The following is a 16,537-nucleotide window of genomic DNA, read 5'->3' as shown; positions in this document are numbered from 1 at the left end:
TCGCACTCACATTTAGTCTCTTTTCTGTGCTTAAAACACGCATACACACACACACACGCCCCATTCGCCTCCACTGTTTCTTGTGCCATTTGATGATTGTTTGTTTTCAATTTTAGTAATTGCTTTCCTTTTCTCTGTTGCTTGGGTCACCACCACGGATAAATCCTGCTCGATTGTGTGTGCCAGAAATGTGATCGGATTTCTAATCAACACATCCTTGGGATGGGGTTGTTGTTGTTTGAATGTGCGAAATAGTGGGGCATGGCTGACAGCGGGTGGCAAGAAAGGGACTTCTCTTTGTGTCTACTTTAGGTTGATGATTCACTCGATTGACACTTTCAGCAGCGGTTTCAGCTCGAGTAGTTGGTTGGTTGGTTGGTTGGTTGTTTGCTTATTGTTTGTGCGTGCGGACTGCCTGCAGAGATAACATGACCGGACTTTAATTTGTGAGCCCGATCAAAGAGCTCGAGCTGTTCCGGGGAATGCAAGATGGTCTGATTTTCAAGCACATTCTATATGTTCTCACTGAATAATTTTGAAATAGATGTAGTACAAGCCTCCGATACCCAATTTGATGCTGTTCTCGACTAGCTAATGCACCCTGATAATTATCCACGGCAAAGCAATTGCTTTGCATGTAGTCTGTATCAGAACGTGGATTTCTTGGTTTAAAATATAGACCGAGAGCTGTAGCTTTCGGGCGTAGCCGTAATCAAATCGTCCAATGAGTCGATCTGCTGCTATCATCGTGGGTCAATCGAGCACCTCGAGCGATATGCCCGAATGCTGCGCCCGTGTCCCTCTGGACCCGGTGGTCATTTGCAGGTTTGCAATTAAATGAAAAGCAGATGTGAACTCTTTCCACTTGCGCGTGGAAGTTCATGCAAGGCTAGTTTCGGCTGTGTTTTGGCTAGCGTGCCGGCCCCAAGGCGATGCAAAGGTGCTGCGACAGCACCGTGCACGAAAACATCGCGATAGCGCGTGGAGCACTGTTTTCGCACCAATAGATAATTTTAAATTGCACTCCGTGATGTTTTGCCCGGAAGTGTTGTGGCGGTTGTTCGCGAATCGTGCATCGGTGTCGAAACAATTCCCTTGAAGCCGGCAGGTGTAGCACATAGGTTTATGCCAGCATGCACAAAACGGGTGAATATTGATTGGCCACACTAATTGAGGCGCTGGGTTATCGACGCTTTTCGATGGAAATTTGCGTTTGAAACATATGAGGGTAATAGCTCTTTTCCTAGTATTTACATGATTGGCTGTTGGTGTCGTTAATGATAAATTTATTAGCTGTTCGTTTGAAGTCATTTGGTGAAAGTTTGTAAAAATTATTTTAATTTAATAAATTCTTTCATTTGACTAAGAAGTGTGTTAGTTGTGAAACTTGTCAGGTTTCTCTGTAATTTCACAGCCTTCAGCAAGGCATACACAACAGTGCCACAAACTGAGCGATACCATGGGTAAGTGATGTATGGTTACCATGGTCGAAGCAGAAGCGAAACCATTAATACTTGTTTGCAATCGCTCAAACTACGAAATGCAGTGCCATAGAAAACTTGTCTCTGACTGTTGCCTGTTGCCCAGACCAGAGACAGGGCCCAGAAACAGAACGTAACAATAATAAATATAACAAAAACCCTCACTCGTGCACATTTTTCATCACCGAAACTGCAATACATTGCGAGTTGAAAAATGAAGTGCAAGGAGTGTAAATTCCATTTTTGCATACAATTGACGCCAGCAAACATACACACACACACATATTCTCATAAAAACAGAACCGAAAAAAATGAGAAGAGAAATACTAGCACGCCAGCCCCGGAAATGGAACGAGCCCGATGCACGATTTATGTATCGACTGCAATGCAGCACAAAACTATCCGTGATAAATGGTGATACGCTGCCGGTTGATTTGCGAGTTTATCAAAAAACGATAACGGATGGTGCGAGGCGGATAGTGCCAGGGCAGATACCGACGGGGTTACGCAAATGCTGACTGTTTATAGTGAACACGGTTTCTTTGTGCTTTCTTTCTTGTCGTCGCTTGTGTCTGCGCGTGTGTGTGTGTGTATTGATGCTACTGAAAAATTGCCAATCTGGCACCCGTGCTGGTAGATTTCCGTGTACTGAACGTAGGGTTGCATTTGGGCGATACGAAGTGCCCTTAGTTTCTTTACAAAATTCAGACAAGCGGGGAAAAAACCGAAGCAACAAAGAGCAAGATTACACCAGTCTTTCCAACAGGCTGTTGTACTTCGTTTTCCAAGGTGTGTGTGTGTCTGTGTGTACGGGTTTGAGTGTTTTTTCATCAAATTTCCAACCCGACACACCATTCGTAATACAGATTGGGAGCAAAAATTTGACGAGCAGCAGACAGAACACACCGGTCCAACAGTACACCGAGCCTGAAAAGCACAACCATTGTCTGTGCGTATGTGTATGTGTGTGTGTGTGTTTTTGTGTTTGCTACCGTTGTTGTTCAAAATATGCTGAAGGATGTGTCGGGTGGAGTTGTGATATTCTGATTTTTCCAAAGCTCCATTCCAGTACCATTCTTGCAGCAAGAGTAAATCGAGACGATGGTACAAAGGTGGAAAGGAAGAATTTTATAAATAAGAAATGAACCTACTGGAATGTGTTTTTCTGCGCTTGACAGGATGGCACTGGGCGATGTTTGCTATCAGCAATGGATTATTTTAAGCATTCGAGAGAATTTTGTTTCACAGCACAAACAAATGCTTACAACACGATGCCTCATTTGAACGCAGCTGTTGTGCTCCAAACAGGGTCTGTGTTCTGAGCGAAGAACAGCATCTTTCGAATTACGCTGAACAATCGCACATAATTCTTGGTAAAGGCAAACAATTGAATGTTACATACTGTCAGTGAGCATTGAGGTAACATATGGCAGACAGCATTATTTAGTTTTGGAAGATCTGTTTAAAGAAGCCGTTATGATACATTAAAACAAACCAAGTGAATGGTTGAGTTTATTAATTTTCGAGTAATTAGCTTGAACAAACATTTGATTACAGATGAATAAAATAACGTCGATCTTATTTATTTATCTTTCTATAATTTAAAGAGACACCAATTTTGTACCTGTATTGAAAATTATATGCAATTGCTGACAATACGTAATATTTTCAATGAGTTACATGATATCAGTTTAAAAGAAAAATTTCCTTTTTTCATTAATTTTGGCAGAATATCATTATTAGTTTGTTGTAAGCGTATTGTATAATTTTTGTGTGAAACAAATAGTAACATTTATCCATTTTATGTTTATACATTTTCCACAAATGCCACCTCCACTTTCCATGAGTGAGAGGCAACCATCACATGAAAAGGTTAAAATTTCCCTACCAATGCTAGCATACATAGGAACCAATGAAGAGAAAAGCCAACCATACTACGCCAAACGGCTATAAGAAATCACATTTTATGCTAACGATGCAAATAATAACAATACAATCAGATATCAGAGACCGGTGCTTCCACACTTCCTGTCAGCGCATCGATGTTCGTACAGCTTCAGGGGAGAGAAACGAGAAAAACGTGGTAAACGTTTCAGAAAGTCGTTGTCTCTGCACTACTTCCTACTGCACGGTCGCAGTGTACTTGTACACACTGGCACTAGAGAAAATGGAAAACGACAGATTTCGCTTAACCAACGACCCTCTCCACTGTGGCTTCTCTTCATTGGTGCTGCTGTATGACACCATTATGTGATTGCTGGAACATGCGCTACCCTGGAGCGAGGAAGGAAGAATTTCATCAGAAATGTGTAAAAGATGAAGCAGTAGGTTGGAGGTTTGTTCGTAGTTCCTGTTTGCCATTGGCAGCTAGTGAAAACGGGAGTGTGGCTTGGTTGAAAATGGTACTTAAAGTCGTTAAACTATTGTTCAAAAATCCCCCTGCGAGTAGATAATTTGTATATTTAATTGTGTTAGGAATCGGATGAAATGGATAGATTATAGAATCATGCTGAAAGATATAATGCACTGCTGCATTGCAGCAATGGGAATTTCAACGGATTTTCATAAAGACATTTGAATGAACTCTCTAAACTGATTGCAATCGTTATGATATGATTACAATTCCTTTGCTCGTAACATAACTTCACACTGGGAATAGAGAAGCTGAAGATCCATCATCAATTCGATTTGTATATTAGTTTAATTATAACTCGTGATTCTAAGGTTCCTGTTTTCCATTGTAGTCTGTGAGTATAGCAATTTCTTTGAATTACTTTCATTTTGAAAGAAATTATGAAGCACCAGGCGTCTCCATTAGTTTTAATGAACATACTACTAGGCGTCTCCATTGATACAATAAGAGGACAATAATTTAATAAACTACATTTTATTATAAACCGATATTGTTTTTATTATGACATTCAAATCCTTAATGTTTATTTAAAAATGACATTTTGAATTCTAATACAGAAGCGTGTATTGTAATTTAATTGTTCAACAAAGATCCAACCAAAAGCCAAAAACTACATAATTATCTATTCCTTGCTCTAAATTGCCTTTGGCATTAGTGTTTCAATGTTTTTATAACAAAACCAAACTTAATTTGATGTATCTTCTAAACATCAAAGAACTTTGGTGCACAACTGTGTGTGTGATTTTACGCGGTTCACAGGTCACACGAAGGACACTCAAAGGTTATTTAATGAACGATAATTTACCGTCCATTCGGTTCAGGTTTTACAAGTGAGAAAAACTGCTCTCCGGCGGCAAATAGCTTTCACTCCCGATCCTGGCCACGAAGTTACACCGAATCCGTCCCACGGGGGTTGTAAAACGGCGTAACTCCGATCCCCGTGACCAGGCGATGCAGTAAATCTGTTTGGTGAAAGCTGATGGTTTTCGCTTTTCTTTTCGATTTTTGTTGTTGTTGCTGTAGCGTTGCTAGTACTTTTGTGTGAAGAAGCATTGTTGTTCATTCCACAGTGGTACCACCGCATCGACAGGATCTTCCCCTTAACCCTCCCTTAACTCAGGAAAGCACAGCCGAGATAAGATGTCACAAATTTGCACCGTTTCGTTCAGTCACTCAGTGACCTCGTTATTCGTCTGCGCCTTACTGCCTTTAGTTAGTTGTGTGTGCGTGTGTTGCTGCTTGTTCTCAACTCACTCGCTTTTCAGTAGCCTTTTGTGGCGTTGATCTATTGCATCTAGGTTTTTGTGATAGCTGTCTGCGTCATGCTACGTAGTACGGGCATTCGGCGAAGCGGAGCCATTGGCGCGAAAGTGTGGAAATGGCACACGCTTTCCCAGCGGGATGGAAATAGATGTGATTAATAGGGAAGGTTTCGGTGATCGGGAGGGTTGTAAGAAAAAAGGTGCGTTCCCGTGGGTCGGTTGTTGACTTGGGACTTGAAACCGTGAGCCAAGAAGCATCATCACCGTCATTAAAGATAGAAACTGTGATGAAATGTTGATTTGGTTAGAAATCATTTTAAAGTATTTAATTCTAAGGATAAAAGACCTGTGTCATTTACTTGTCAAGATAAACCTTAAGTAGTATTGGAAGATGTGTTGTAGCTTTCCTAAAAAGAATTAACGAATTTTTCAAATTAGCAAAGAATTCAACACAATTTGTTTAATCAGCAACAATTTTAGATCAATTTTATTTAAGAGTTATTAAAAGTTAACTTAGTCTTTTGAATTTCTCTCATTGGGTCGATCCCTTTCATAACTACCCAACTACGTAAGAAAAATAGAAAACCGATTTAAAAGGGATCCAAGAACGTTTTTTAGTTTTGCTCGACAAAAACGAGATAGTAACAGACTTCCATCAATGATGCTTCTGAACGGAAGATCGTACACCGGTAATGTTGAAATCAGTCAAGCATTTGCCGATTACTTTTCATCAACATACGTGAGTAACTCGCCACCAGTCACTAATGCTGTTACGTCCAACCATATACCTGATGCTGCCGACATTCCTCTTCCTGTTCTGTCTGAAGCTGACATTGCCTCGGCTATCAACGAGTTGAAGCTTTCATTCGCTACTGGGCCTGACGCTATACCCAGTGCTATTTTCAAACGCTGCAGAGATGCTTTAACTCCTGTCTTGACCACATTGTTCAACAAGTCTTTGCAGCAGAAACGCTTCCCTCAAGCATGGAAATCTTCATTCATGTTCCCGGTTTACAAAAATGGAAATAGAAATGACATATGTAATTACCGTGGTATTTATATGTTATGTGCAGTCAGCAAAATTTTTGAGATCACCATTTCGAAACACCTATCAAGTGGTTTTAAAAATATAATCTCCAACGATCAGCACGGCTTTCTACCCAACCGCTCAATTGAAACAAACCTTCTCTCTTTATTGAGCACCTGCTATCCTGCAATGGACAATGGTAAACAGGTAGACGTAATCTACACCGACTTCAGTGCTGCCTTTGACTCCGTAAATCATTCAATGCTAATTTCAAAACTATCAAGCTACGGAGTAAATGGGGCGCTAGTTCATTGGCTCTCCTGTTATTTAAGTGATAGGCATATAACAGTGAATATTTCCTCCTCTATATCTGCACCATTCACCAACACGTCCGGGGTTCCACAAGGCAGTATTCTCGGACCTATTCTTTTTAACATTTTCATAAACGATGTTATTTATGTTATACCAGATTGCGAAAAATTGTTTTATGCAGATGATATGAAAATGTTTCTACCGATATCAGATCAAACCGATTGTTTTACCCTTCAAAACTGCTTAACTCGATTTAACTCATGGTGTAAATCAAATTGTATGCGTCTCAACATATCTAAATGCTCTGTTATATCCTACACTAGAAAAAGAACCCCCATTGTTTACGATTATAAAATTGATGATAGATCAGTGCCGCGTAAAAATGTGATTCGCGATTTAGGCGTCCATTTAGATAGCAGACTTACGTTACAGAACCACTATGAAGCAATACTTTCAAAAGCCTTCCGTTTGTTAGGATTCATTTTGCGTGTTGCGAAAGACTTCAAAGATCCATTCAGTATAAAAGCTCTGTATTGTGCAATTGTCCGTCCTACCTTAGAATTCGCTAGTATTATTTGGACTCCGACACAGCAATATTTAATAGATAGGCTAGAATCGGTTCAACGTAAGCTCACTCGTTCATTGTTTTACCGTCTCCCATGGTCTCGTAATTCTGTTTGTCCCTCTTACCGTACAAGGTGCCTGCTATTTGGACTAGAACCTCTGCAACATAGAAGAAAAACGGCACAGTGCTTATTTATACACAAACTTGTTACCGGATCTTTAGACGCCCCGTCAATTCTGAGTAAATTGAACTTTCAGGCCCCCAGTAGAATGTTAAGAACCAGGACATTATTTAACATAGAATTCAGATCGACTAATTTTGGATCAAACGATCCTTTATTAAAAATGTTAAGTGCTTATAACTCGCTAGGAAACAATGTCGACTTGAACTCAAACTTAAACAATTTACGGACCTTTTTACATAGCTTAATATGACGCTTCCACAGTTTATGTTGTTTTCTTTATTTTTATTTGGTTGATTGACAGTTAAACTTGTTATGTTTTTTGATGCGTTTTTGTTAGCACTGTTCTTTAGCATTAACTATAGAAATAAGTATGTTATGTAAGCTTATGCCAGCTGGATAACTTTCGGAATAAATAATAATAATAATAAAAATAAAAATAACGACCGTTTATTTTCGGTGAACCGTGGATTAAATTAGTACCAAGATTGATTGTGTATTTCAAACGTAGATTACTATTTAGAAACTCAACAAAAAAACTCCATCCCTTTCATAATAACCTTGCAGGTGAGCTATTTAAAACGAAGAAAGGAAAGGCAAAACGCATCGTCAAAAACAGACACATTCTATCAACGTTTATTGCGTAGTTCAAAAGGCCGATGGAAGAGATTTCCTAGAAAAGCACTGACTATCATCGACCAATCTTCGAAGAAAATATCATTTCACAGCTGAGAAACAATTTCCCGGTAGCGAGAAATACTCGCTTCCAGGCGAGTTGTGTCCCATAAAACTTGATCTTCGATACAACGGCCTGCGATTCCGGAGAGCTTATTCAAGCGTCGTTGCTGACCTTCTTCGCCAGGAAATGTTATGAAAAATCAAACACCCAACCTATTTTATCGGCTTCAGATGGTCGGTCGGGATCTTCGCCACGGCGAAATGAAATCAGAGCAAAATAATCAAAGAAAATTAATTTAATGGCAGTGGCATCGATGCAAGTCCGCCAGACCGAAGCGTCTCCCAAATGCACTTCGGATATTGGGCCGGCCGTTTGGGTGTCGATAAAAATGGATGAACATTTAGCTTCGGCTTTTATGGGGCCGCTAAGCCGCTTAACTAGTATTGTACGGTGGAGGTAAAAATCAAAGCACCTGGTTGAGCTGTGGAGGTGCGGCTGTGCTTTTACGACCAGTGGGGTCGGTGATTCGATTTGAGCGAGGGTGCGATTCACTCGTGCACGGTACCGATTAGAAGGTTACGGGAGAACTATTTGCCCTGATACCCCGTTTAACTCTTCTAGAGCTGGTGGCTTGCGAATTCTTGGCGTTTCCGGCGGATGTTTAGTTTTTATTTATCTCGTTATATGAAGTTGATTGCTTCTCGGGGTGGGATGTTCTGATGCTCGTCGAGATTTAGTGGAGGAATTAAAAATAGAAAGATGGAAGTTATTTTCCTAGGGCATGATTTTTGCAATGCGTTGTTTATTTCAGAGGTTGTTTGAACTAATAAAATCATAAAGTCATTTTCAGTTAACTTTTAAAAGGAGTGTTGAGACATTTTGTTAAATACTTCTTTTCAGGCTGAAGTTATTAAATTTATTTAATACGTTGTTCTCGAGCAGGAAAAGTACATCGAATTGTCAAGTGTTTGACTTAATTTGGCTACTTATTACATAGTACTTATTACATAATTCGTCAATTTTACCAGTTAAAATGGTCAATTTCTGTTAAACATGTAAGTAGATTCATTTTTCCAGAATGTAATTGTTTTTTCTTTAAATTGACTTATTTTTACGATTTTTTTCAACTGATTTTGAACCGGAAAAGATCACCATTGAAAAAGTATTTGAAGGCTAGGCTTCCAGGTATCCAAAAAACATGGTTCTACCATATTGCTACGAATTATGGGGACTTAAGACCTATTGGGCATGTTTTATTTTCTTACTGATTCACATTTAATCGGCCATACCTCTGTTCAATTTCCTTTATGTTGCATAGTAACACGCATAACGCAGTAACATTGCAAGACTCGATCAGAGTACACATTGAGTGAATAAAGACGATTCCATTCTGAACTAAGGAATAAAGCAGTTGTGTTTTTCTCAAGATATATTCCCTGCGACATATCATTTTGGCGACGAGGATTATTACTGAACCCGGAACCCGAAGCTCACGAGATTCTGAAGCTAACGAGAATTAGTGTCAAGGATGAACAATGAAAACCTTGAAACCGTTATCAACCAAATGGCTCAACTTCTTCAACAGATGGCTGCTTTTAAAACTAGAAGTCCTGACGAAATCCTTGAATCTTTATCGAAAACCATCGAGGAGTTTCGTTTCGATGAAGAAAACAACATCACTTTTGAAAAATGGTATGTACGTTTCAAAGACCTTTTTCAAAACGATGCCAGCAGTTTGAATGACGAGGCGAAAGTGCGACTTTTGCTGAGGAAGCTGGAAACGTCCGCTCACAGCCGGTATGTGAATTACATTCTTCCGAAGCAACCGCATGAAAATTCGTTTGAAGAAACCGTCAATATTCTCAAAAAAATCTTCGGAAAGCAATATTCGGTGTTCCACAAAAGGTACCAGTGCTTGCAGATAGTGAAATCTGCATTAGAAGATATCATCACTTACGGCGGAAGAGTGAATAAGGCATGCGAGGATTCTGAGTTCGAGAATTTGAAATTAGACGATTTCAAATGTCTAATTTTCATTTGCGGACTGCAAGCTCCGGAATTCTCGGATATCAGAGCAAGACTGCTATCTCGAATAGAAAACGCGACGCCGGAGGCTAAAGTGAACATTCAAACACTAATGGCAGAATTTCAACGGCTTATCAATCTGAAAGCGGATACAACGATGATCGAAAATCAATCAAGATCGAAGCATTCCGTGCATGCAGTTTCAGAGAAGAAACCGTATCGTTTGCCACAGCCTTCCCGATTCGACAATTCAAAAGATCAGCGTCAACCGAAATCAGATTCGAATACTGTCCCTCGTACTCCTTGTTGGCAATGTGGAAAAATGCATTTTGTACGGGATTGCAATTTTACAGATCATCTCTGCAAAGTGTGCAAAAATGTAGGCCACAAGGAAGGTTACTGTAAAGCCATGAGATCAAAATCTTCAAACAACAACACATATCAAAAGAGTGAGAAGAATCAAAATCAAAATCAAAAGAAATCTCAGGGAATTTTCGTTAATCATGTCACGAAAAACACTGCTAAAAGGAAATTTATCTCTATCATAATCAATGGCATAACTACATCACTCCAACTGGACACCGCAAGTGACATAACAGTTATTTCTAAAACAACATGGCAACATTTGGGTCAACCGAAACTTTCTCAAGCATCCATTGAAGCATCGAATGCATCGGGAGAACAACTCAAGCTTATCGGTGAATTCGAATGCGAGGTTATCCTTAATGCGATTACAGAGAAATGTGTTTGTTTTGTTACATCATCACCAGTCCTAAATGTTATAGGTATAGATTGGATAGATAGGTTTAATCTATGGGCAATTCCCTTCGATGTACTGTGTAAGAAAGTTTCATCAGCATGTCCAAAGGATCGAATAGTACAGCTTCAATCGAAATATCCAACAGTTTTCGATGATTCGCTTGGACATTGCACAAAAACGAAGGTGAAACTGTTTCTGAAGCCCAATGTAAAACCAGTTTTCTGTCCAAAACGACCAGTACCATTCAATACTATCGCTCTTGTGGATGCGGAACTATCAAGACTACAATCACTAGGCATCATCACACCAATAGACTTTTCGGAGTGGGCTGCTCCGATAGTAGCCATTCGCAAGCCTAATGGTAAAGTTCGAATTTGTGCGGATTATTCGACGGGGCTTAACGAAGCTTTAGAGTCAAATCATTATCCTCTACCTACTCCTGAAGAAATTTTTGCACAGTTGAACGGAAGTGTTGTATTCAGCATAGTCGATTTGTCCGATGCATACCTACAAGTAGAAGTAGAAGACGAATCTAAACACCTTCTTACGATCAACACACATAGAGGTCTTTTTCAGTTCAACCGTCTCGCACCGGGAGTCAAATCAGCACCTGGAGCTTTTCAAAGACTAGTTGACGGTATGATTGCTGACATTCCTGGCGTTAGAACATTTCTAGATGATGCTATAATTTTCGGTAAAACTTGGGAGGCACACAAGCAATCATTAGACACATTTCTTCAGCGTTTAAAAGAATATGGCTTCCACGTCAAGCTGGAAAAATGTCATTTCTATCAAACTGAAATTGTCTATTTGGGGCATGTGGTAGATCGCAACGGCATACGTCCTGACCCAGAGAAGCTGAAAACCATCGCATCTATTCCAGCACCAACGAACATTTCCGAATTAAGATCGTTCTTAGGAGCTGTGAATTTCTACGGCCGATTTGTGAGAAACATGCATGAACTCAGACACCCGTTAGATCAATTGCTAAAGAAGGATACGAAGTGGAAGTGGAATTCGGATTGTCAGACATCGTTCGAAAAATTCAAGAAAGTACTGCAATCTGACTTACTGTTGACACATTATGATCCGAATCTTCCTATCATCGTTGCAGCAGATGCGTCTAGCACCGGCGTTGGCGCAGTCATTTTTCATAAATTTCCGAACGGATATTTGAAAGCCATTCAACATGCTTCAAGAACATTAACGTCTGCAGAACAAGGCTACGGACAACCGGAAAAAGAAGCTCTGGCTCTTACTTATGGGGTAACCAAATTTCATAAGTACTTACTTGGTCGGAAATTTACTCTTTTAACCGATCATAAGCCTTTACTATCCATATTTGGTTCAAAAAAGGGAATTCCTTTGCACACAGCAAACCGACTCCAACGGTGGGCATTGATGTTATTAAACTACGATTTTACCATCGAATATGTTTCAACCACCGAGTTTGGGTGCGCTGACATGCTATCAAGGCTAATCGACCGTTGCAAGCAACCAGAGGAAGATTACGTTATAGCTTCGATTTCACTTGAAGAGGATATTCAAAACGTCATGCACGAATCATTGAAACAAGTACCAGTATCATTTGCTGACATTCAAAAAGCAACAAGATTGGACGAAACACTGCAAGCTGTTTTGAAATTCATCCGGGAAGGCTGGCCGAACGAAGCGTCGTCAATCAAAAATCAAGACATTCGTTCGTATTACACACGAAAAGAATCGTTAACGCATGTAGATGGATGTATCTTGTTTCACAACAGAGTTGTTGTTCCAAACATTTACAGGAAAAAGGTACTTCAACAATTCCATCGCGGTCATCCTGGAATGGTGCGAATGAAATCCATTTCTCGAAGTTTCGTTTTCTGGCCGGGAATGGATGTCGATATCGAAAACTTTGTCCGGCGTTGTACTTCATGTTGCACTGCTGGCAAAGCACCAATCAAAGAAACACCTGAATCTTGGCCTGTGCCGGAAAAGCCATGGTCACGGGTACACGTGGACTATGCCGGTCCTGTAGATGGCGTGTATTTTTTGGTTGTAGTTGATCCATACACAAAATGGCCAGAAGTATATGCAACCAAAACTACAACAGCAAAGACAACTATCAAGTTTTTAACGCAATCATTCGCAACGTTTGGTGTTCCAGAAACTATAGTCTCTGATAATGGTACCCAGTTCACCAGCTTTGAATTCCAAGCATTTTGCAAACAATTGGGTATTTGTCACATCCGTACTGCACCATACCATCCGCAGTCAAACGGTTTGGCAGAACGTTTCGTGGACACACTAAAGCGTACATTGCGAAAAATTCGAGCAGGAGGAGAGACTTTAGATGAAGCTTTGCAGACTTTTTTGCAAGTTTATCGAACCACACCTACACCAGATAAGTCTCCAGCTGAATTGATGTTTCAGCGGCCTATTCGAACAGTTCAGTCATTATTACTACCTCCAGTTTCACGGTCACGAAATGAAAAGCCAGAAGCTGGTAGAAAATTCTTCGATCCTGGAGAAGCGGTTTATGCCCAAGTCCACCGCAATAATTCCTGGGAGTGGAAACCGGCATCAATAGTCGAACGAGTCGGTAGAGTGAATTACAACGTGTTTTTGGAAGACAACCAGCGAATTATTCGCTCACATGCAAATCAACTGAAGAAGCGTCTACAGGAGGAAACATCGTGTGGAAATAGAAATTGTCACGACACTGGAAATTTGTTAACTATTTTCTTTGACGAATTTGAATTGGGAACTCCACAGGCAGTTGAAAACTCAATTGAAATGACTGAACAAGAACATTACTATTCAGCTGATGAAGAGTCCGCTGAAGAAATTGAAGGAGAAAATTGGCAAACATCATCGTCCACAGTTACTACTCAAGCCACTCCACCGATGCCTGCATCTTCTGCTCAACCCGTGAAAGCGGAAAGACCTCGAAGAATTCGTAGGCCACCAGCCAGGTTTGAACCGTATTGGTGAATTAAGGGGGGAGATGTTGCATAGTAACACGCATAACGCAGTAACATTGCAAGACTCGATCAGAGTACACATTGAGTGAATAAAGACGATTCCATTCTGAACTAAGGAATAAAGCAGTTGTGTTTTTCTCAAGATATATTCCCTGCGACATATCACTTTACATATTGCATTCGAACCATTGCAAAAACTCATGAAAGAACAACGATATTGTAATTCATATTCCGTATAATTTCAAGCTCATGTTTCAAATTATGTACGTTTTAATTCATATTCAGGACAGAATCAAAATTTTGTCACTAATCTTAACATTCATATACTACCTATACTTTTTAAGTTTTTAATACATACACACGACTTCAAATGCGCAGCTTCAAATGAAAACGTATAACGGCTTTGCTTACCGCTCAGCCTTGTATCTGACGGTCAGTGATTTTCTTTAGAGCGTATGCAGGAGGAAAGAACAAGAACGACATGTGCTACTCCGCTTATCGCAATGAAACAAACGAGTGATAACAGCGAGAAATTAATGCTCTCATCGCTCTCTTGCCATGCGCTACGTGCTTACTTAAAAAAATGTCACGTCAGTCGGACAGTCAAAGTGTTGAGCTTAGAACATCCAGTTCTGAGTGTCGGTGTACTTCTAGGCTAACAGTATGTCGACCTTACTGACAACGGGATTTAGATGTTGTTTCTCTTGCACTATTTGATGCATTGAACCGGATTACTACTGCGCCATTTGAAGATCTTCCCCGTACGGCCATCATGGCACTGGCCACCTGTATATTAAAATATCGTTGTTTTACTATTATCACTGAATCTTTGTTCTTGTTATTATCACTGTTGAAAATCATATTTGTATGCAATTATTCAAAATATATTTCGGATGTCCGCAATTGGAAACAAGCTAAAATCATAGCGCATTTGTTAAAACACCGTTTTTGTACGAACTAAACTTACAATGAATTTTTGTTTACTTCAAAGCATTTTTGATTTTAGAATTAAGTATTAATAGATCTTGTTTGAAGTTTGTAGTACTAACGTTTAATAGCTGCTCACAATATGTCACCAAAGATGATGCCAGCATCATTTGTTTGTACACCAAAGTCCTTTACTGATTGTGGTTAAATATTGAAATGGAAACCTTTTGTTAGGCTTCTTGTCCTTCTGCATGTACATTAAATCTGTCATTTTATCGATTTGTTCAAAGTCTCACTTCCTCTGCGCGTGCCACGATGCAGGGCGGGGGAAAAATAATCGCACTGCATAATCGTATGTGCTACGTCTATATTTAAGGATGTACACCATTTTGCCACCATAACTGCTCTGCCCCTGTGTGTCGTGGCGCGAGAGTGAGTATCTCCGGGTGGTCGAGCCGTTCTGCTACGCCCTGTTAAGCACACCCTTGGCTTGGCTTTAATAACATGGCATTTCTCACATCGTACACGCCTATAAGCAAACGGTTGCACGGCTGCTGTCAAACCACTACGAAAATACACCGTGTACACACACACACACGACTCACAGAGCGAACACACATTATACAGCACACCAGCGCACCAGCGCCACCACCATCAGCATGTGTTTTCGTCGGTCGAAACTTGCAGCAATTTTGTGCAAACGAATAGTTCATAGATTATCGATGAAATTTTGCGTCGCCCCGGCAGCAGCAGTGCGGGGCCGCCGTGCTATTATGCCGCCCAAATGAGGGTTAAATGGAGCGGATAATCTATGCGGCAGTTGGCCTTCGGGGGCATCCAAAAAGTCGCATGCCTTTGAATTTGATGTGAAGGAATTAGTGGCCGCTCGGAGGGAAGCAAGGTGGCTGTGCGGTGAAGAGCTTTTGCGAAAGATCAGGCAACATCTACGCCGATTCTTGGGTGAGTTTTGTTGGGAGAGTTTCAGTGTAGCTGGTCAGCTTTTCTTTCTTGTCGACGGTGGCGGGAGGTAGGAGATGGGTGGTTCATGGGAAAAGGGAAAAGATTTGGTTAAGAAAATGCTTCATTCGCCCATCTCAGGGACGGCGGATCTGCTGGCGGATATGTGGCATGGTGGTAAGCATGCTTGCAGCATATTTGCAAGTTTTATGCTAAGCTTATGTCGAAGAAATTTCACCAGGGCTATGTCGATGGCTAGATGTTTCTGAGCTATTTCGAGCCAAAAGACCTTGTTCCATAGGAAGTTTAAGGGAAATTACCACACACGCGGTCGATGAAGAGAGAGCCTTCACAAGCTAGTGCAGATAAAAGAAGAAGGACACACATGACAACGAACTTTTCGAGGTTATTCTACCTTTAGAGAGCCGACTCCCGTTTCCTGCTTTGTGATACAAGATACAACCATCAGAAAAGAACAAGCAAAGGCCCACTTAACGTAGCGCGAAAGCAAAACGAGCGGCTGATAACAACGGTAACCAATGGAGCAAATGTCATAACATTAGCATATACTGGAACTTTTATGCCCGCCATTCTCTAATCCCCGTGACATTTAAACTTTGCTTCTCTCGCGCTGCTACACGGCCGCCTGTGCATGGAACGTTCTTAAGCGAATCGTTACGGGGAGAGTGTCTGTCGTTGAACTTTTTTTTCACGCGTTACTGGTGGCCACATTTCTATTTCATAGGCCAGCTTCCTACCGGCGCCTCGTTGAGCTAAGCAGATGACGAAAAATGGCAGTTTGTTTTAAAAGGTAAAAAAATAAAGAAAGTCACCACCATCGGCATAGGTACTTTTTCAAATTTGCCTTCTGTTCTGGAAAGGGAAACGATCACGCCGGAAGAACTGGATCCTGAGATCAGTGAACAAACACCACACTGTGACCTAAATACATGTGCTGTGTGGTGATCAAAATCATTCAATG

General features: G+C 40.6%; 2 protein-coding genes across 4 annotated transcripts in view; one reads left to right on the top strand and one right to left on the bottom strand.

Moving 5' to 3' along the window:
• The window catches only part of LOC120956222 (nephrin-like), a 274,578-nt gene that overhangs the window by 77,204 nt on the left and 180,837 nt on the right, over positions 1-16,537 (bottom strand). The gene's annotated exons all lie outside the window — the stretch shown is intronic.
• Positions 9,232-13,838, top strand: LOC125907226 (uncharacterized protein K02A2.6-like). Its single transcript, XM_049608294.1, has one exon. It carries the CDS (start codon positions 9,449-9,451, stop codon positions 13,679-13,681), a length of 4,233 nt encoding a protein of 1,410 aa, XP_049464251.1. The 5' UTR covers positions 9,232-9,448; the 3' UTR covers positions 13,682-13,838.

This window comes from Anopheles coluzzii, chromosome 3 (assembly GCF_943734685.1).
Source record: "Anopheles coluzzii chromosome 3, AcolN3, whole genome shotgun sequence".
NCBI lineage: Eukaryota > Metazoa > Arthropoda > Insecta > Diptera > Culicidae > Anopheles > Anopheles coluzzii.
This window is presented reverse-complemented; position numbering and strand designations above follow the sequence as displayed.

Excerpts from the sequence above, each read along its gene's own strand:
- LOC125907226 (XM_049608294.1), top strand. The coding sequence starts at position 9,449 with ATGAACAATGAAAACCTTGAAACCGTTATCAACCAAATGGCTCAACTT.